This window comes from Passer domesticus, chromosome 4, assembly GCF_036417665.1.
Source record: "Passer domesticus isolate bPasDom1 chromosome 4, bPasDom1.hap1, whole genome shotgun sequence".
Lineage (NCBI taxonomy): Eukaryota > Metazoa > Chordata > Aves > Passeriformes > Passeridae > Passer > Passer domesticus.
This window is the reverse complement of record NC_087477.1, coordinates 83,533,427-83,555,228: the sequence shown is the minus strand read 5'-3', so window position 1 is coordinate 83,555,228 and position 21,802 is coordinate 83,533,427. Positions and strand designations below refer to the sequence as shown.

At 59.7% G+C, this 21,802-nt stretch overlaps 1 protein-coding gene across 2 annotated transcripts in view; it reads left to right on the top strand.

Annotated features, from left to right (window-relative positions):
- Window positions 1-21,802, top strand: part of RAB11FIP5 (RAB11 family interacting protein 5) — a 40,040-nt gene that overhangs the window by 6,684 nt on the left and 11,554 nt on the right. For both annotated transcript variants that reach the window (XM_064419179.1, XM_064419180.1), the window contains exons 2-3: window positions 8,662-9,101; window positions 10,848-11,499. In XM_064419179.1, coding sequence (XP_064275249.1) covers window positions 8,662-9,101; window positions 10,848-11,499 — 1,092 coding nt within the window. The remainder of the gene's footprint in view (window positions 1-8,661; window positions 9,102-10,847; window positions 11,500-21,802) is intronic.

Here is a 21,802-nt window from a genome sequence, read left to right as displayed (position 1 = left end):
CCTGCCCTGGCACTGGTGTCCCTTCCCCAGGGTTGGTGTCCCTGCCCTGGCGTTGGTGTCTCTGCCCTGGGGCTGGTGTCCCTGCCCTGGCATTGGTGTCCCTGCCCTGGCTCTGGTGTCCCTGCCCTGGCACTGGTGTCCCTTCCCCAGGGTTGGTGTCCCTGCCCTGGTGTTGGTGTCTCTGCCCTGGGGCTGGTGTCCCTGCCCTGGCATTGGTGTCCCTGCCCTGGATCTGGTGTCCCTGCCCTGGCATTGGTGTCCCTGCCCTGGCTCTGGTGTCCCTGCCCTGGCTCTGGTGTCCCTGCTCTGGCGTTGGTGTCCCTTCCCTGTCACTGGTGTCCCTGCCCTGGGGCTGGTGTCCCTTCCCTGGCACTGGTGTCCCTGCCCTGGCATTGGTGTCCCTGCCCTGGGGCTGGTGTCCCTTTCTTGGGGCTGGTGTCCCTTCCCTGGCACTGGTGTCCCTGCCCTGGGGCTGGTATCCCTTCCCTGTCACTGGTGTCCCTTCCCTGGCACTGGTGTCCCTGCCCTGGCACTGGTGTCCCTTTGGAGAGCAGGCATTCCCCATGCTCTGGCTGCTGGTTCTGTGTGTTCCCCTGCCGTGGTGCCTCTCCAGCTGGAAGTGGGCAGGGTTCACAGCAGAGGGTGTTTCTCCTGTGTCCCCTGTGCCCTGGAGGGGCTGCCAGGGAGCCTGTGCAGCAGCCCCTGGTGCTCTGCAGTCTCACAGAGTAAGCTCAGGTTTAACTCTGGGTTCCTGTGCACAGGGCAGGGATCAGCAGCACTGCCAGTGCCACCTTGTCCCCTGGGCTGTGTGTCTGACCAGCTGGGTCACTGGGTGCTCACGAGGCTGGTTTGTTGGGAGGCAGCTGGGGGGACACCAGCCCTGGGTGCTGTGGAGTGGGAGCAGATAAACCCAGCTGGGCTGGTCACGTCCTGACTCCTGCTCGGCTGTCCCCAGTCATAAATGTTCCACGCTGCTTCACAGCTCCTGAAATGTTCCCTCTTCCCACCTGTCCATCCTGTGCTAGAGAAAAGCCTCAGATCCCAAAAAAGTGATTTGGGATGAAGCTGCTGCCCGTGTTCCCATGCCAGCACCATCCTGCTGGCTCTGAGCTGTTTTCCATCCCTGGTGTGTGTCCTGGTGCCAAAGCTGTCCCCTCCATGCCACCCCCCACTTGCCAGGCCTTGTCCCATCCCTGGGCACAGCCAGCAGCTGGGGCACCAGCAGGGCTGGCCATTCCCTGCTTCCCAGGCTGTTCCTGCCCCTGAGCCCCGCTGGAGTGCCAGCATCCCTGTTCCTGGCCTCTGGGCTGGGATGAGCCCTCTGGCACGTGCCAGTCCGTGCTGGGATTGTGTCACCTGGCTCCTGGTGGTCCCAGAGGACACCCTGCCAGGGCCTCCTGCCCTTGCACAGAGCTCCTGCTCTCCCGTTGGAGGAGCAGGGCTGGCCTTGGCTCCTTGCAGCTGGGAAGAGCACTGGAGAGATGAGCTCCCCTCCTCGGCTGCTCCATCCGCAGGGGAACCAGCCCGTGTTTATTTTCCATCTGTGCCTGTAGCAGCTCGCAGGGATCACCTGGCAGGAGCAGCCATCCAAACCCAACACGGGAACCAGCCCTGCAGAAAAGCTGGGGAGGAGCACGGAGCCAGACAAAAAAGCACAAAATTCCCCGGGGCTGGCCTGTTTTCCACCCTGTGCTTCCCCTCCTGGCTAGGTGAGCTTCCTGCTGGCCCAGCTGCCTCAGCTGCAGGGAAATGTCCCCGTGCTGGCTCTGGGGGGCTGTGCCAAGGGGAGCTGGCCTCTGTGCTTTCCCTGGCCTGGTTCTCCATGCCCTGCCCTGCTCTGTCACTGTAGCAGCCCAGGGGATCCGTGATTTAAGGCTGGGGCTCTCCTGGCCAGCCAGGCTGCCCTTGCTGCAGGGATGAATCAGCAGGAAATGCCAGCCTGGAGCAGCCTGGGAAGAGCCTGTGGCTCTGGGCTGGGATGTGCCAGCGTCTGACTGCAGCTCTGGGCTGTGCAGGGCAGGAGCAGTTCTGCTGCTTGGGGGTGAGCCTGGCCTGCCCTGCCAGTGCTTTGGGAGCCTTCGGGGGAGCTCCTGCAGTGGAAGTGCTCCAGAAGTGCTCCAGCTGTGCCTCCTGCCCTGGGGCATCCCTGGACCCCGGGGGTCACCAAGGACCTCACTCCCCCAGGAAACTCCCTGCTGGCAAAGCCCTGGGAGCAGCCTGAGAGGGAAACTGGAGCTCCTGGTGCCCGGGGTGGGCTGAGCAGGGCTGTGGGGCACAGCAGGTCCAGCTGGGCTGGAGCCTGGGGGGGAATCTTGGGACCCCAGCCAGAGCCATCAGAGGGCAAAGGGGGTCCTCCATGGAATAACCCATGTTCTCCTTGGAATAACCCATGTCCTCCTGGAATAACCCATGTCCTCCTTGGGAATAACCCATGTCCTCCATGGAATAACCCTTGTCCTCCTTGGGAATAACTCATGTTCTCCTTGGGAATAACTCATGTCCTCCATGGAATAACCCATGTCCTCCATGGAATAACCCATGTCCTCCATGGAATAACCCTTGTCCTCCTTGGGAATAACTCATGTTCTCCTTGGAATAACTCATGTCCTCCTTGGGAATAACTCACGTCCTTCTTGGGAATAACCCATGTCCTCCTTGGGAATAACCCATGTCCTCCTTGGGAATAACTCATGTCCTCCATGGAATAACCCATGTTCTCCTTGGAATAACTCATGTCCTCCTTGGGAATAACTCATGTCCTCCTTGGGAATAATCCATGTTCTCCTTGGGAATAACTCATGTTCTCCTTGGAATAACTCATGTTCTCCTTGGAATAACTCGTGTTCTCCTTGGGAATAACTCGTGTTCTCCTTGGAATAACTCATGTTCTCCTTGGAATAACTCATGTTCTCCGTGGAATAACTCATGTTCTCCTCAGAATAACCCATGTCCTCCATGGAATAACCCATGCTCCCTGGGAATAATCTGCTCATGCCATCAGGGCTGGCTGTGTCCTCCTCATGGCATCCCAGAGGGGCTGGCTGTGTCCTGCTCATGCCATGTCCTCCTCCAGGCCAGCCCAGTGCTCCCAAACCCCGAGAGGTTTCTCACAGATGGGGAGGAAGCGGTGGCCAGGCATTCCCCCTGTAGCTCCATGAATGTTTCACAGGCCAGGGGTGTCCCTGTGCCCCCCTGGATTGTCCCCTCTGCCCAGGGGAGGACAAAGCTCAGAGGAGGAGGGAAAGTGTTTGCCCTGAGCAACTCCACCCCATTCTCATCCCCTGTGGGTCATTTTCCCCTCTGTAAATCCACCCCATCCTCATCCCCTGTGGGTCGTTTCCCCTCCATAACCACGTTCCCGTGCTCCCGTTAGCCCCTGGCTGGGCAGGGGTGCTGCAGGACGAGCACAGCTGTGGTTTTGGGATCCTGTGTCTGCTCCCCTGCCTGCCCTGATCCTGGCAACAGCCAGAGTCAAACCAGGCCTGGGGGCTGTCCCCCCTGGCACTGCTGTCCTGGCCGTGGGGAGCAGGAGGAGCAGAGCCACCCACGGCTGTCTGGGGCAGCTGGGCTGTGCTCGTTAACCACCGTGACCTAAATGAATGTGCACAGCCCCGCCGTGGGGCTGGGAGCCTCTGCTGATCCAGGGACAGCCCGGGGATGGGAGCTGCAGAGCCCCCAGGGATGGGAGCTGCAGAGCCCCCCCAGGGATGGGAGCTGCAGAGCCCCCAGGGATGGGAGCTGCAGAGCCCCCCCAGGGATGGGAGCTGCAGAGCCCCCCAGGGATGGGAGCTGCAGAGCCCCCAGGGATGGGAGCTGCAGAGCCCCCAGGGATGGGAGCTGCAGAGCCCCCAGGAATGGGAGCTGCAGAGCCCCCCAGGGATGGGAGCTGCAGAGCCCCCCCAGGAATGGGAGCTGCAGAGCCCCCAGGGATGGGAGCTGCAGAGCCCCCCCAGGGATGGGAGCTGCAGAGCCCCTGGGGATGGGAGCTGCAGAGCCCCCCCAGGGATGGGAGCTGCAGAGCCCCCCAGGGATGGGAGCTGCAGAGCCCCCAGGGATGGGAGCTGCAGAGCCCCCCCAGGGATGGGAGCTGCAGAGCCCCCCAGGGATGGGAGCTGCAGAGCCCCCAGGGATGGGAGCTGCAGAGCCCCCCAGGGATGGGAGCTGCAGAGCCCCCCCAGGGATGGGAGCTGCAGAGCCCCCCCAGGGATGGGAGCTGCAGAGCCCCCAGGGATGGGAGCTGCAGAGCCCCCCCAGGAGCCTCCCCAGAGCCCAGGGGCTGCAGCAGCTTCCCCTTGCCAGGCATGGGTGGTTGGGTTGCTCTGCCCAGCTGGGCTGAGTCGCTGCTTCCTTCCCCCCAGCCTCTCCAGACCCTGCCCTGGGCATGGGTAACAGATCCTGGGGCTGCTCTCCATTCCCTGGGCATGGATAACAGATCCTGGGGCTGCTCTCCAGCCATTCCCTGGGCATGGATAACAGATCCTGGGGCTGCTCTCCATTCCCTGGGCATGGATAACAGATCCTGGGGCTGCTCTCCATTCCCTGGGCATGGATAACAGATCCTGGGGCTGCTCTCCATTCCTGCCCTGGGCATGGATAACAGATCCTGGGGCTGCTCTCCATTCCCTGGGCACGGATAACAGATCCTGGGGCTGCTCTGCATTCCCTGGGCATGGATAACAGATCCTGGGGCTGCTCTCCATTCCCTGGGCATGGATAACAGATCCTGGGGCCGCTCTCCATTCCTGCCCTGCATGGATAACAGATCCTGGGGCTGCTCTCCATTCCTGCCCTGGGCATGGATAACAGATCCTGGGGTCCCTCACTTTGGGGATGCACCCCCAGCAGCGCTGGCTTTTTGCAGTGTCGCAGGAACAATACACATTTGTTAGCAAAAGAGAATGTCCCAGCCTGTGGCTTGTGCTTTCCACCTGTCTGGGGCTGCTCTGCCTGGCTGTGTCACCCTGGAGGTGTCCCTGGGCTCCCCATTCCCTGGAGGTGTCCCATGGAGGTGTCACCCTGGAGGTGTCCCCAAGCTCTCTCTGTGTCACCAGGACATCGCCTGGCAGGGCAGGGGGCAGGAGCTGGGGGAAGAGGAGCAAAAGAGAGCAGCTCCCCACAGAGCAGAGGATGCTGACCCAGGAGGTTCCTCCTCTGGGAAGCACATTCCAGCTGTGGGGAGCAGGGGAAGCAGCACGGGCTGGACACATCTCCTCAGCTGGGAGCAATCCTGCTCCTGCTCCCCTCCAGCTCTGGCTCTGGGGCAGAGTTTTGCTGCATTTTAATTGAAATTCTGTAACCTGCAAAGCTGTGTGGGGCTGGGACCCCTGCACACCTCGGGAGGGTCCCTCGGAGCGGGTGAGTGCCTTGTCCTGGGTGTCCTGGCAGCCCTCCAAGCCCCCAGGAAGCAGATCCCTGTGGATCCCTGGGGCTGGCTGTGCTTGGCACAGCTCCCTCCCTGCCCTGCTCCAGAGCTGACTGATGTAACCCAGTTCTGCTCCTTCACACCTGGAAGAGGGATTTCACGTTTGTTTTCCAGGTGTGATGTCTATTCCCAAAGGAAACATCGTGTCCCTCTCCAGGATGGGACCTTGGGTGGCCCCAGTCCAGAAACCCCCTCCCTGCACCCCCCAAGGGCAGCTCCTGGAGGGGATTCGGAAAGCAAGGGCTGGGGAGGGGGTTCCTGGTGGAAAGCTGCTGTGGGAGCTGCTGTGCTGCTGCCTGGCTCTTGCTCCCTCCCTGGTTCCGCTGTCCTGCTGCATCCCAGGAGTTTGCAGCTCCTGTTTCCACTGGGGCTGATTCATAAAAAACCCAAGCACAGCACGTGGAGCAGCTGAATCCTCCCAAACCCTCGTCCTGTGCCATAAACTGAGAGCTCAGCCTAAAAATAGCCCCATTGCCTGTTGGAGGTGTAGCCCCGACTGTTGATGAGGTCTTGGGAACCAGAAATAGCTCCTGAGTCCCAGCAGCAGCAGAGCTTTTGCCTTGAACAGCTGCTTTCTGGAGCAGCTCAGGCTCAGCCCTGAATTTCCTTGGATGCTCCCAGGGCTGGGGGATGCTGGGGGCACATCCAGGCAGTTCCAGCTCCTCCTGGGCAGCTCCTGCCTCTCCCTGTGTTAATGCCCCAGGTTCTTGCTGGTTTTTTCCATGGGATGATGTAAGGTACACAAACTCCTTTCAGGAGTTGTTTCTTTTCCTGTGCAGTGATTCAGCCCCCCAGGCTCTCCCTCCCAGCTGCAGCCCTTCCCTCCTGAGCTGCTTCCAGCTCCTCATTCAAGTGAAGAATGCACTGGGGGATGTTCCAGGCAGCCTTTTCCCCTCCAGTCCCTTGGGAAGTGTTCTGCTGCTGCTGCTGCCTGCCGGGGGCTCAGCCTCTTCTGGCTGCCTGCTCTAAGGGGTTAATGCTGCCTTTTTCCATGGATTTTGTTTTATTTTTTCCTGCCTGGCTATTTTCAAGCTGGCAACCTGAGCACTGGAAGTTTTGCAGTGGGCATTGGGTGGGAGTGGATTCAGGGAGTGAATTCTTGTCTTGCCCAGCAAGGTCCCAGGCACTGTCCCTCCTGCCTCTGTGTGCTGAAGGGCCTGGGTGCAGCCAGCTGTGCACCTGGGACATTTATCAGGGAATGAGGGCATTTTGTGCCCCCTTCCTGGCATCCCAGGCTGCTTTGGGTGGGAAGGGACCCTAAAAGGCATCCAGTCCCACGGGCAGGGACACCTCCCACTGTCCCTGTCCTCCAAGGCCTGGGACACTTCCAGGCTGTGCTGTAGCATTCCCAGGCTTCCCAGCTCCTCCCTTCACCCAGGCTGTGATAACTTCCCTGGCAGAGATTCAGGAGCTCCTGGAGGACACAACTCCAGTTTGTTCCTCACCCTGGTGATTCCAGCATGGTCACCCCATCCCATCCCATCCCATCCCATCCCATCCCATCCCATCCCATCCCATCCCATCCCATCCCATCCCGTCCCGTCCCGTCCCATCCCATTTTCCTTCCCTATTTTTTTCTTCTCAGTGAGAGATGTAAGGCCCACTGGGATTTTAATTTTCTGGGAGATTGTTAATGCATGTCAGAAGTGTTTTCACCTCCCCGTGCTCCCAGGAAGCACAGCATGGAGAAACAGGATCTGTCCCGAGCCTGCAGCTTTCCTTGGGCCTTCTTAAGGAGAATTTTAATCAGAAATTAATGTAATACGTGGATCTGGGTGGGATCAGGGCTGTGGCCGTGCTGGGTTCCTGCTCATCCTGCTGCACCCCTGGGAAGTGGTGCCTGGACTGGCAGATGGGGCATCCCGTGGGGATGAAGTGATTTTTGGGAAGGAGCAGTTCCCCGGTGGCCTGTGCTTGGTGCTGCCCATTGGAATGTGGGAATGCAGAGCCAGGGGGTGCCTCTGGGCGTGCCTTTGCTTTGGTGTCCCCAGTCCCACCGTTCCTCCCTGCTGCCAGGAGTCCAGACCCCTCTGCCATGCCATTCCAGAGGCTGCTCCATGCCCTGCCAGCTCCCAGGCCATTCCCTGGGGCAGCATCAGCACCTAGAGGGAGGCTGGGCTGGTTTTGCCTTGTGCAGGGAATGTTTGGAGGCTTTTCCAATGTCCCCCCACTTCCACAGGCAGCTTTGGTGCAAAGTCCGTGTTGTGGGTTTTGCGTGGGGTGGGACAGTGGGAAGCATTCCCAGGAATCCTCTGGAATCAGTGGGAGCTTTGTGCTGGACGTGGCCAATAGCTCCTTCTGGAGCCTGCTGTGGGAATGTGGGCATTGCCCCCAGATCAGCAGCCTGGCAAGGGTGGGCCTGTGTTGGGTGGGCTGGAGCTGCTCAGCAGCTGCTGCTGCCCCAGAGATCTCCTGGGATGCATCAGCCTCTGAAGCACTCGACCCAAGGACACTCCAGGCAAGCCTGAGCATCTGTGCTGGGCTGGGACACACAGGTCTGGCAGGAAGTTGATTGGATGGGTGCTGCTGAGTCCCTTTGCCATTCTGGGTCAGTCTCTGCTGAGAGCATCCCTGAGTCACCGGCTCTGGGACATTCCGATCACGAGCACAGAGCGCCGGTGCCTTTGTCTCCTTGCAGACAGCTCGGAGCTCTGTCTCCTTGCAGACAGCTCCCAGCTTTGTCTCCTTGCAGACAGCTCGGAGCTCTGTCTCCTTGCAGACAGCTCCAGCTTTGTCTCCTTGCAGAGAGCTCCCAGCTTTGCCTGGAGCATCACAGGGATGGCTGCAGGGCTCAGTGAGGTGGGGCTGTCCAGGCTGCTCCGTGGAAGGGCAGCGTTTGGGGTGAGGACAGGGATGGAGCTGGAGCTGCAGGTGCACCAGGGAGGGTCAGTTCTGTGTGCCATCTCTGTGTGGGGTGTTTGTGTCTCTGACTGGGGTTTAGGTGGTATCTGGGACACTTGGGTTAGAATCCCAGCATCAGTGAGGTTGGAAAAGCTCTCCTGGATCACTGAGTCCAATCCCAATGCCCAAAGCTCTGAGTGCCACATCCAGGCATTCCTGGGACACCTCCAGGGATGGGGACTCCAAACCTCCCTGGGTAGTTCCAATGTTTTCCAACCCTTTCCCTGGAGAAACTTGTGCTGGATATCCCTGGTGCTTTCTCTCCTCAAAGTTCTGCTGGCTTGTGGCTCTTGGAGGTGATGGAGTGCCCTTCCCTTGTGTCTCCCCTCTGGCTGCAGGTGGCACAAGCTGCACTCCAAGGCTGGGAAGAAGGAGAAGGAGCGAGGTGAGATCCTGGTGAGCATCCAGTTCACACGGAACAGCCTGACTGCCAGCATGTTCGACCTGTCCGTGAAGGACAAGGCGCGCTCGCCCTTCGGGAAGCTGAAGGACAAGGTGACAGGCAAGAAGAAGTACGACCTGGAGTCGGCCTCTGCCATCATCCCCAGCAGCATGGGAGCCCTGGACGTGGAGGACGACTTGGAGCTCGGGGGCAAGAGGTCCAAACTGAAGGGCTTCTTCCTGAAGAACAAGCTGCGCAAGTCGTCCCTGACGCAGTCCAGCACGTCCCTGGGCTCCGACAGCACCATCTCCTCTGCCAGCCTGAGCCTGGCAGCCACCGTGCCCGAGGTGGCCAAATCCCCCAGCAGACACGGCAGCCTGACCACCGAGCGCTCTGGTAAGAGGATCAGGGATAATCCCCCCAGTGCTCCCCTTGCTTTCCTCGCAAGGGGCTCGTGAGAGCTCCTTGCTGCTCTGTTAGCTGATTGCTCACCCAGCCACAGAGCCAGCAGTTGTGGGAGTGGGTATTCCAGTTCCAGGGGTGTGGAATGTGGAACCAGGGGTGTGGGATTGGGTATTCCAGTTCCAGGGGTGTGGAATGTGGAACCAGGAGTGTGGGATTGGTTAGGTTGGAAAAGCCCTCCAGGATCATGGAGTCCAACTGTTCCCTCAGCACAGCCAAGGCCACCACTCACTGTGTCCCCAGGTGCCACAGCCACAGGGCTTTGAAATCCCTCCAGGGATGGGGACTCTGGCCCTGCCCTGGGCAGCTGGGCCAGGGCTGGACAGCCCTTTTAGTGGAGAAACTTTCCCTAAACCTCCCCTGGCCCAGCCTGAGGCCGTTCCCTCTGCTCCTGTCCCTGTTCCCTGGAGCACAGCCCGACCCCCCGGCTGTCCCCTCCTGGCAGGAGCTGTGCAGAGCCACAAGGGCCCCCTGAGCCTCCTCTGCTCCAGGATGTCACTAAGAGGTGACATCCTGCACAAACCCCGAGACCTGTGTGCTGGCACTGAGGTGTTTGCCAGAACGGGAGGAACATCCCAGATTTTGCTTTTCCATGCCTGCACCGCGAGCTCCCAGGGTCTGGGGGTTCCTCAGGGCTGTTCCTGCCAGCCCCTCGGAGCAGTCCCTGCCAGGAGGGCCCTGCCTGGGCTGGGCTGGGCTGGGCTGGGCTGCTGGCCCTGCCTGGGTCACTGCTCTCTCTAATGAGCCGCCTCCGGCCCGCAGGCAAAGCCCAAACAGCCCCGGTGATTAAAACAATCTGAGCTCTTGGCGCTCCCAGGGCAGTCATTTACGAACAAAAAAGGCCCTTGTAGGGAATTAATTCTCCCTTGGAAACAAATACATCATGAAATGGTTCAGCTGGCTGAGACAGCACATTGCCAGGTTGGGGGGAGTCCCCGGGGAGGCCCTGTGGCTTCTGCTGGTGACATTCCTGTGCTGGTTCCATCATCTGAGCTGAGCCTTCCAGCTACTGGGAGCTTCCCTTCCCATGGCAGGGGACTGGAACTGGGTGATCTTTAAGGTCACTTCCAGCCCAAACCATTCCACCATTCTGTGAAGGAAGCAGCATGTTCAGTTAGGGGGGGCGAGCAGCTGTCAGTTGTTTTCCTCAGGTTCTCCCCAAGGTTTACCCCCAAAAGTTGGCAGTAGCCACAAGGTCATAGGATCATGGAATTGTTAAGGTTGGAAAAGATTTTTAAGATGACCAAGCCCACCCCTGGAGGCAGTGGGAGGGAGAGGCAGGCACTGGACCCTCCTGGCTCATCACACCCAGCAGTGGCCTGGAGGCATGGCCCCGTCATCTCTCGTTCAGTGTCAACTCATATGTCATATCAAAGCTTTCAAACCCTTTAAGGAGCTTCTGAGGAGTTCCTTGCATTCACCAGCCAGCTCAGATCCTCTCAGACAGTGTGTTTGTCATCTTGCAGAGCCTCCTCTGGGGCTCAGTTTTGTGTCCCCACTGCTGTGCTCAGTTTTGTGTCCGCAGCGTGGCCGCACACCAGCGAGCTGTGCTTGCCATTTCCAAGGATTTAACCCTGATCCCGCGGCAGGGAGAAGGCCGGGCTGGCTCCCCAGCCCTCTGAGGTGTGCCCAGGAGGCGGACAAGGCTGGCCTGACCCGCTGTGTGTTTGCTCCCCGCAGGGAAGGAGCTGCCGGCCTCGCCGAAGCCGAGCCACAAGAGAGCGTTCAGCGACGACGTGTCCCAGCTGAGCGCCGGGCCGGAGCCCCCGCCGAGCCCCCGGGGGAGGAAGGAGCCCCCCTCCCGCTCGTCCCTGTGCATCAACGGCAGCCACGTGTACGGGGAGGAGGCAGCCCCCCCGCCGCCCACCTCTGCCCCGCTGCCCGTGCCCCGCAGGCACGACGAGCCTCTCGCCCTGGCCCCGCTGCACCCCGAGCCCCACGAGCTGCCCTGGGCGCTGGACAGGGCTCAGCAGCGGGACGAGCCCAGGTTCATCCCGTCCCCGCCCAGCCTGGCCCTGCAGGAGGAGCTCAAGGTGTCCACCAAGGCCGTGACCCTCAGCAACCACCTGGGCAGGGCCAGGATGGAGGAGAGCAGCCGGCTGGAGGGCAGGCCCAGCCCGGCCGCGGCTGCCCCGGCCTTCCCCAAGGACACGGCGCCCGAGGACGCCAGGAAGGAGGACAAGAAGGCCAAGGGAGGCTTCTTCCACCACGGGGGCAAAGGCCAGGGGGATAGAGGGACCCCCGTCCACGCCTCGGCCGCGGGGGATGAGAGGAGTAAGAGCAGCGGCTGGTTTGGCTCCAAGGAGCCCAAAGAGTCCCCTCAGAAACCCAGGTCAGTGCAAGGGGCTGTGGAGGGCCAGGTTGCTGATTCCTGCCCCAAATTCCCGTCTCCAGCGGCTCCTGGGTGCTCCTGGGAGTGCTCAGGCAAGGGCAGAGCAGGGGAAATGCTTCCTTGCTCTTAAATGTCTCACAGGGAAGGGGATTTTCCTGGATCCTCTCCTGGCTCCTGCCAGCAACCACCCGTGCTGGATGTGGGATGTGTTTTGCTCTCAGGGAAGGGAGGGATCCCCTCCATGGAGAGGTTTCCCTCTGCAGAGGTGAGCCTCAGTGTGGTCACACCAAGTGGTTCTGTGGCCTCAAAATACAGATTCATTATCCTTCAAGGAGCTAAAAAAGCTTCCCTGGCAGTCAGGCTGGGATACTGGGATTTGTAATCACATTCTTGTTATGAACCCCACACCCCCCTATAGGGTCTGGTCAGGGGCAGCACTTTGGTTACGTGTCATGAATATTCCCAAAGTAACTAATCCCAACCCTGCTCTTTCCTCTTCCCACCCAGCCTTCCCTTCCAGTTAAGAATCTCTGACTGTCCTTGCTTTGTGTGGTGATTCATCTCTCCAGATCCTCGGGGTTTGTGGTGTTTGTGCTGCTCCTGTGAGGGATTTGTCACTGTGTCCCCCCTGGAGCTGAGCTGGCAGTCCAGAGGTCGAGGTGGTGTCAGTGAGAGGCAGGAAATGGGGCTAAAATCAGCCAGAGAAAACACCCAGCACTCGGAGCAGCTTGGTTTATTAGAGGGATTTCTAATCTGGGCTGACTTTAACCTCATTTATTAAGCAGAAGGATTTTGGTTCAGTCTGAGCCTCATGTAATGAAGAGGGCACTCCTGGTTTATTCCACGTAACCTGGCTCCCACATGGGTTTAACTTGTGAAGGGATCAGCTCATCCCTCAGCCTGGCTCCAGCACCAGCCCCAAAACTCCTCCTTTCCACAGGAAGGTGTGGTGCCTTGAGGCTGCACAGGCAGAGCTGGGTGAGAAGGCAGCAGGTTTTCCCCTTTTCCTTGGGAAATGGGGGAGAAGGCAGCAGGTTTTCCCCTTTTCCTTGGGAAATGGGGGAGAAGGCAGCAGGTTTCCCCCTTTTCCTTGGGAAATGGATGAGAAGGCGGCAGGTTTTCCCCTTTTCCTTGGGAAATGGATGAGAAGGCAGCAGATTTACCCCTCTTGGCAGCCTGGGAAGGAGGCAGCAGGGCCATGACCCTCTGATTTCCAGGCAGGGGTGTCAGATCCGGCTGGAGTTGAGCTCCTGGTCCATCCGAGGCAGTGGATGATCACCAGGAGTGCCCCTAAGCACTGCTGCTTTCTGACAGCTGCCTGCCTCCCTGGACCCATCCCCAGCCTTGCTCCTTTCCCAGATGGTTCCACCCCATGGGTTTTTTGGTGCTGGCAGTTTAATCTCAAGCTCAGCCAGAGCCGAGCTTTGCCCAGAGCCTTGCTGAGGACTTTGTCCTGTGAGGAGAGACCTGGATGGGCTGTGTGGCAGCAGCTCCTCTGGCTGGGGTTTTCTCTCCCAAAACCAGGAATGGACTGCCAGCAGCACGAGCTGCAGGGAAGGAATTCACAGAGCCCCTTTTGGGTGTTCAGGAGCATCTGAGGGGGCTTCAGGTGCAGTTTGCAGTTGAGAATGGGAAATGATGAGCTGGACCTGGAGCAGGAGGATTGAGAGGAGGAGCTGGGAGCAGTGGCTCCTGGAGGATGGGGAAATGCTGGAGCTGCCTGGCTGGGAAGGGATTCTCCCTCTCAGAGTCCAGGGATTGTCACTGGGACAGCTGAGAACCCTGGGGAGCATTACAGGAATCATTTGGTGACTGATTTGCTGCAGACAGGCCCTGTCCATCCTCACAGGGACAGGGTTTGTCCCTGCCCTGCTCTTCCCAGTGCTTCAGTTCTCCTGGCCACTCATTAGACATCATTGCTCCTTTTAATTACACACAACTGACTCCTCTGATTTCATTTTGCTTCCTTACACTGAACCACCTCGTGGGCCAAGCTGCTGGTGCAGCTCACAGCTGTGGAAGAGCTTTTAGGTCTTGGTGGCTTCAAAGTGCCAGAGGGCAGGGTCAGGTGGGATCTTGGCAAGGAATTGCTGGCTGGGAGGGTGGGCAGGGGCTGGGCTGGAATTGCCAGAGCAGCTGTGGCTGCCCCTGGATCCCTGGCAGTGCCCAAGGCCAGGCTGGATCCACCTGGGCCAGTGGGAGGTGTCCCTGCCATGGCAGGGTGGCACTGGGTGGGATTTAAGGTTCCTTCCCACCCAAACCATTCCAGGTTCTCTGGGCTCTGCTATTCTGTGATGTCCATCTGTGGCTGTTCAGTAGCAGTGTCACTCCCAGAGCTGGACTAACCCTTGCTCTGGAGAGAAGCAGCCTCTGAACTGAGCAGTTTTAAGTCTTGACTTACTTGCAGAAAGGACTTTTCCCCTCCTGCTCTCCTGACTCTGGAAACTTCATCTTTGTGGCTCCTGCCAGCAGCACCTTCTCACCTGTTTGCCACCCTGGATAGGCCAGGTTTAACCCAGAGCTGAGCGTGGTGAGAATGCATCAAAATCAGTCACTTTGCAAGCCCAGGAACCTCAGCCTGTAATTAGTTAAAAGGTCTGTAATTAGAAGGATGGTTTCAGTTGGCCTGCAGCAAAGCCCAGCCTGGCACAGCTCATCTTTACCCACTTGCTGTGCCAAACACACCCTCCCAAAATAAGGAGCTGCTGCTTTGGGCTGGGTTGAACTGGAGCTCTATAAAGGGGGTTTTGTTGTGTGCTGGGTGGGTTTGGCTGAGCCCTCAGTGTGGGAGCTGGCTCTGCAGACCTGTCTGTGCTCCCCTGGGGACAGAACTGGGCACTGCTGCCTTCAGCCCTTATTTACATCCCCTTTTCCCTGGTTCTTCTCAGGGAAGCAGGTCCCAGAGGCTCTGCTCATCATCCCTGGTTTGCTAATCCCAGGCTTTGATTCTGGAGGGGATGGGAGCAGTAGGAAGATGGTGTTTGCTCTTTGGAGGCTGAATAAAAGCCTGGTTGGGGGTTGTTGTTTAGAATGTCAGTGCTTAAGGGTTGTGTGCAAGGAAGAAGCTCAGCAGGTTTATTTGAGGCAGAGCCTGGGGCTGAAACAATCCTTTACATGTTTCCAGGGTTTCCTCCAATGTTATCAGAGCTCTGCAGCTCCTGCTTCCTGTGGAGAATCCTGATGATAAAATGGGGCTGATCTTAGGCCTGGCAGCAGGAGAAAGAGGAAACTGTGCTCTGTCCTACAGAAACAGGGGCATCAGTTCCATTCTCAGGCTCAAGCCCCTTCCCAGAGCCCATACTGACTCAGTTCCTCCCTGCTCCTCGTGTGCTCCTGGAATGTGCCTTTCCCAAGGGCTGGGAATGGGAGCAAGGCTTGGAATGGCTGCAGCAGAGTGCTTGGCCAGGCTGCAGAGCTGGGGTGGAGCATGGAGCCTGGGGCAGCCCCTCCAGAGCCAGCAGGACTCTGAGAGCACAGCCTGGGAGGCTGCAGGGTTCGAGGAAGAGGGAGATGAAGGCCATGATGTGACAGCAGGGCGTTGTGGCTAACAGGGGTGAACCCATGGAGCCATCAGGGTCACAGCTCTGAACCCATGGAGGCATCAGGGTCACAGCTCTGAACCCATGGAGCCATCAGGGTCACAGCTCTGAACCCATGGAGCCATCAGGGTCACAGCTCTGAACCCATGGAGCCATCAGGGTCACAGCTCTGAACCCAGGGAGCCATCAGGGTCACAGCTCTGAACCCAGGGAGCCATCAGGGTCACAGCTCAGGGATGGATCCATGGAGCCATCAGGGTCACAGCTCTGGCACAGGGGTGAACCCATGGAGCCATCAGGGTCACAGCTCTGAACCCATGGAGCCATCAGGGTCACAGCTCAGGGATGGATCCATGGGAGCCATCAGGGTCACAGCTCAGGGATGGATCCATGGAGCCATAAGGGTCACAGCTCAGGGATGGATCCATGGGAGCCATCAGGGTCACAGCTCAGGGATGGATCCATGGGAGCCATCAGGGTCACAGCTCAGGGATGGATCCATGGAGCCATAAGGGTCACAGCTCAGGGATGGATCCATGGGAGCCATCAGGGTCACAGCTCAGGGATGGATCCATGGAGCCATAAGGGTCACAGCTCAGGGATGGATCCATGGGAGCCATCAGGGTCACAGCTCAGGGATGGATCCATGGAGCCATAAGGGTCACAGCTCAGGGATGGCATCCAGGAGAGTGCAGCTCTGCCCTGCCTTGCAGCAGCCCCAGGGATGGAGTGGGATCAGTGTGAGGCTGGAGGACGGCTCTGTGTGCTGCTGAGCCTGCCTTTCCCAGGCATGGACAGGAGGCAGGAGGGGCAGTGGAGCCAGAGCTGGCACCAGCTCAACCCTGGTGAGCTCTGGAACCATCCAGGAGAAGCACAGCCCCACTCCCACTCATAAAGGTGGGAATTGGGGGCTGAAGTTGGCATCTCCCTGGGTTCCTACTGCCCAAATTTCTTCTATTTTTTAAAATTCCTGTGGTTTTGAGGGCAAATGTCTGTAAAGGAAGATCTGTCCATTTGAATGGGGATGAAGGACAGGTGAGGCCCAAGGGAAGAGCAAAGTGGTTATTGCACAGATAATTATTATAGATCATTTATAGATTGTTAGAGGTGATTTATTATTGAGAAACCCAGCCCTTCCACCTCTGGAATTCCTATTTAAAACTCATTCCCTGACTCCTTCCCTCTGGTGCTCCCACCCTGTACAAAAATGTCCTGGGCTGCTGCTCCCATCCCTTCCCAACCCCTCCTGCCCGATTCCAGCTGTGCCAGCCCTGCTCCTGCCGCTGGGAGGAGGTTCCTGCTCCCATCCCTTCCCAGCCCCTCCTGCCAATTCCAGCTGTGCCAGCCCTGCCCCTGCCCCTGGGAGGAGGTTCCTGATCCCTGCCAGGTCTGGGGCTGCTGCTCCCATCCCTTCCCAGCCCCTCCTGCCAATTCCAGCTGTGCCAGCCCTGCTCCTGCTGCTGTTCCTGACCCCTGCCAGGTCTGGGGCTGCAGCAGGATGCTCCAGCACCTCCATCCCGTGCTTTTCCACCCAAGAGAGCTCTGTCCGTGGGAAGAGGGGCCAGAAGCAGCCTGGGAGTGGCAGCCCCGGCTCCAGCCGCTGGAGGACTCCCCCTGAGCTGCAGCACAGCTCCTCCCTCAGCACATCATCCCTGCCCTTCCCAGAGCCCTGCTTTGGCACGGGCTGTTTTCTGCTGCTGGTGCAGAGCCCCCCAACCCCTCTGCAGAGCCTGCTCAGCCCGAGAGCAGGCTGGGATCCTGGAAAAGCTCCCTGCACTGAGCAAGCTGTTTCCAATAGGCTTTTTCCATCAGGGGGTTGCTCAGCAATATTTTATTTCCTTTCTTTTTTTTTTTTTTTATTGCTGCGAGGCTCAAAGGCGTCTGTGAAGTGCTGCCAAACAAATAAATGAGGGCAGGGAGGTACCCGAGATTTATTTTGGCTGGCGGAGCCGTGTGCTGGGAATGGGAGGGGAAGGAGGAGCGGGAGGAGGAGGAGGAGGAGGAGGGTGAGTCAGCGTTTCAGTGCTGCACGGAGCTGCTCCCATCACACAAGTGCAGGCTTCCCTCTAGAGGAACCTGCCGTGCTCCACTCCTGCTTCCACCGCACTCCCAGCATCCTGCCTCGGGGTGGAGGGGTGGGAAAGGGAGTTTTGGGGTCAGAGCAAGGCTCCTGGCAGTGCCAGGCTGGTGGGCACAGCAGGGGTGTTCACCCCAGGGAATGGGGCTGGTGGGCACAGTGGGGTGTTCATCCCAGGGAATGGGGCTGGTGGGCACAGTGGGGTGTTCACCCCAGGGAATGGGGCTGGTGGGCACAGCAGGGGTGTTCACCCCAGGGAATGGGGCTGGTGGGCACAGCAGGGGTGTTCATCCCAGGGAATGGGGCTGGTGGGCACAGTGGGGTGTTCATCCCAGGGAATGGGGCTGGTGGGCACAGTGGGGTGTTCATCCCAGGGAATGGGGCTGGTGGGCACAGTGGGGTGTTCATCCCAGGGAATGGGGCTGGTGGGCACAGCAAGGGTGTTCATCCCAGGGAATGGGGCTGGTGGGCACAGCAGGGGTGTTCATCCCAAGGAATGGGGCTGGTGGGCACAGCAGGGGTGTTCACCCCAGGGAATGGGGCTGGTGGGCACAGCAGGGGTGTTCACCCCAGGGAATGGGGCTGGTGGGCACAGCAGGGGTGTTCACCCCAGGGAATGGGGCTGGTGGGCACAGCAGGGGTGTTCACCCCAGGGAATGGGGCTGGTGGGCACAGTGGGGTGTTCACCCCAGGGAATGGGGCTGGTGGGCACAGCAGGGGTGTTCACCCCAGGGAATGGGGCTGGTGGGCACAGTGGGGTGTTCACCCCAGGGAATGGGGCTGGTGGGCACAGTGGGGTGTTCACCCCAGGGAATGGGGCTGGTGGGCACAGCAGGGGTGTTCACCCCAGGGAATGGGGCTGGTGGGCACAGTGGGGTGTTCATCCCAGGGAATGGGGCTGGTGGGCACAGCAGGGGTGTTCATCCCAGGGAATGGGGCTGGTGGGCACAGTGGGGTGTTCATCCCAGGGAATGGGGCTGGTGGGCACAGCAGGGGTGTTCACCCCAGGGAATGGGGCTGGTGGGCACAGCAGGGGTGTTCATCTCAGGGAATGGGGCTGGTGGGCACAGCAGGGGTGTTCATCTCAGGGAATGGGGCTGGTGGGCACAGCAGGGGTGTTCACCCCAGGGAATGGGGCTGGTGGGCACAGCGGGGTGTTCATCTCAGGGAATGGGGCTGGTGGGCACAGTGGGGGTGTTCATCCCAGGGAATGGGGCTGGTGGGCACAGTGGGGGTGTTCACCCCAGGGAATGGGGCTGGTGGGCACAGCAGGGGTGTTCACCCCAGGGAATGGGGCTGGTGGGCACAGCAGGGGTGTTCACCCCAGGGAATGGGGCTGGTGGGCACAGCAGGGGTGTTCACCCCAGGGAATGGGGCTGGTGGGCACAGCAGGGGTGTTCACCCCAGGGAATGGGGCTGGTGGGCACAGTGGGGTGTTCATCCCAGGGAATGGGGCTGGTGGGCACAGCAGGGGTGTTCATCTCAGGGAATGGGGCTGGTGGGCACAGCAGGGGTGTTCATCTCAGGGAATGGGGCTGGTGGGCACAGCAGGGGTGTTCACCCCAGGGAATGGGGCTGGTGGGCACAGCAGGGGTGTTCATCCCAGGGAATGGGGCTGGTGGGCACAGCAGGGGTGTTCATCCCAAGGAATGGGGCTGGTGGGCACAGCAGGGGTGTTCATCCCAAGGAATGGGGCTGGTGGGCACAGCAGGGGTGTTCATCTCAGGGAATGGGGCTGGTGGGCACAGCAGGGGTGTTCACCCCAGGGAATGGGGCTGGTGGGCACAGCAGGGGTGTTCATCCCAGGGAATGGGGCTGGTGGGCACAGCAGGGGTGTTCATCTCAGGGAATGGGGCTGGTGGGCACAGTGGGGGTGTTCATCCCAGGGAATGGGGCTGGTGGGCACAGTGGGGTGTTCACCCCAGGGAATGGGGCTGGTGGGCACAGTGGGGTGTTCACCCCAGGGAATGGGGCTGGTGGGCACAGTGGGGTGTTCATCCCAGGGAATGGGGCTGGTGGGCACAGCAAGGGTGTTCATCCCAGGGAATGGGGCTGGTGGGCACAGCAGGGGTGTTCATCCCAAGGAATGGGGCTGGTGGGCACAGCAGGGGTGTTCACCCCAGGGAATGGGGCTGGTGGGCACAGCAGGGGTGTTCACCCCAGGGAATGGGGCTGGTGGGCACAGTGGGGTGTTCACCCCAGGGAATGGGGCTGGTGGGCACAGCAGGGGTGTTCATCCCAGGGAATGGGGCTGGTGGGCACAGTGGGGTGTTCATCCCAGGGAATGGGGCTGGTGGGCACAGCAGGGGTGTTCATCCCAGGGAATGGGGTTGAACAATGATGCTGCAATTTGAAATCCCAGTGGAAAGTCACAGATTCCTCAGGCTGTGCCAGGGAAGGTGAGGTTGGGTATTGGGAAAATTTCTTCCTGTAAAGGTTTGTCCAGCCCTGGCCCAGCTGCCCAGGGCAGGGGTGGAGTTCCCATCCCTGGAGGGCTTTAAAAGCCCTGTGGATGTGACACTTGGGGACGTGGGTCAGTGGTGGCCTTGGCAGTGCTGGGAGTGGTTGGACTTGGTGGTCTTAGAGGGCTTTTCCAACCTGAACATTCCATGCTTCTTCTGCCTGGAATTTGCAGCCAAGAGCCCCTCAACAAACCCCAGGGGGTCCCAGCAGGAATGGGGTTGAGAAGCAGAAATTTCCACAGTGGAGCAGAAGGGGGAAAACGAGAATCCAGCAAAGATGGGTTCAAGTTCTGTCTTTATATATTCAGCCAATATCAGCAGGGCCAGCACCCCCGGAGCCTCATCAGGACTTTGCAAGGGACAGAGGGACAGGACACAGGGAATGGCTGCCACTGGCCACGGGGAGATTGGGCTGGGATCTTGGTAAGGAATTGCTGGCTGGGAGGGTGGGCAGGGGCTGGGCTGGAATTGCCAGAGCAGCTGTGGCTGCCCCTGGATCCCTGGCAGTGCCCAAGGCCAGGCTGGATCCACCTGGGACAGTGGGAGGTGTCCCTGCCATGGCAGGGGTGGGATGGGATGATCCTTAAGGCCCCTTCCCACCCAAACCATTCCATGATGACCTGGGGAATGAAGACAGGATCATCTCAAGGGTGTGAGGAGGCCTTAAGCTGTTCCTGCACCTGTGCAGGTGGGGATTGGTGCAATTCCAGGTGCCTGGAATTGCTGCTCTGGCATCAGCCCCCCTGAGGAGGGAACTTCACCCACTCAGCTCCTGGCAGCTGGCATGGTCGTTAGCAGCCAGTGCTCGTTAATCAGTGCAGCTGATTAATGCTCTGCAGCCTTTTAGAGCTGGAGCCCAGCAGAGCTGTGTCAGGCCCTGGCTGCTCTTACTCAGAACAAAGGATAGGTCTGGGTCTGGAGCAGAACATGGGAGCAGTGCCAGCAGGACGAGCAGAGGTGGGGCAGGGCTGTGTGCCCCTTGCAGCCAAGGATCCTGGTGGTTGGACCTTGTCACCTTCCTTGTCACCTTCCCTTTCCAGCTGGAAAATCTGCCATGGTTTGCCCTGTTAAAATCCCTTTGTGGAGGGTGTGAACTCACCCAGCTGGGGGTTCAGGTGCTGAGCAGCAGCTCCCCTCTTCTGGGGAGCTCAGGTTGGAGGGGGATTGGGGAAAAAGGTCCAACCCTCTGCTGGTCTGCAGGCTGGGAGTGCCAGGAGAGGTTCTCTCCATGCAGCTGCCAGGCTGCAGTGCTTTGTGCTCAGGGTCCATCAGCTTCTCCCAAAACGTGTGGAGACTTTGTGTCCCACAACCCCTGGGAGGAGCTGGGCTGCAGCTCTGGGGTGTTCCTGGCTGTTCCCCTGGGCCGAGCAGGACAGGAAGCAGGGCAGGGCTGTGTGGGGACCAGGCTGGCATGGCCACCACTGCTGCTGTGTGGCAGCAGGAGAGGGCACCCACGAGCTGTCTGTGCCCACAGGGAGCTGCAGCCATGAGTCAGGATGAAGGGGTCCAGGCTTTTCTTTGTCCCTGGGTTGCCAGGTCCCTTCAGTGGTGTCCCATGGGTGCTGGAGCAGAGCCAGGAATGTTCCTGCCCCCAGACTGGCACAGGGGACTTTGGTGGCATGGATGGCTTCAGTGGGCACCTTTCCAAGGAGCTGCTCAGAGCAGGCTGTAGGAAGGGGCTGGGCAGCTGCCAGGAGTGGGAGCAGGGGGTGCCCATGGTGGGGGCATCACTCCTGGGCCGAGGTGCTGCCAGCCCAGCGCCCTGCCTGCTTTGGGACCGACCAGCTGCACCATCACCAGCGCCAGCTCCTGCCTCAAGATGGCATTTTGTGCTTTAAAATGTGTCTGAGGGGCTTGGTGGATGCACAATAACATGGAAATAGTTGTCCGGCAACTTTCTTGCAGTGCCACCTGCAATCCCTCCCAGCAGCTGGGCAGGGAAATCCCAGGGTGCAGCCCCAGGGCTGGACATACCCTGGGCACCTTGGCAGAACAATTCGTTTATTCCTTCCTCTGAAACCTCGGTGTGCCCAGAGCTGGCTGATCCCAAATCTCTCCCCAGCCAAGAGGGGAACTCTCTGGAGCTCTCTGGTGCAGGAGGCAGCAAGCCCATGGGATCTGTTGTGGGGCAGGGCCAGGCCCCTGTCCTGGGCATGGGATTGCTCCTCCCAAGGCGAGACAAGGGGAAGTGCCCAGGAGGAGGGAGCCTGGCAGTGAGAGCACCA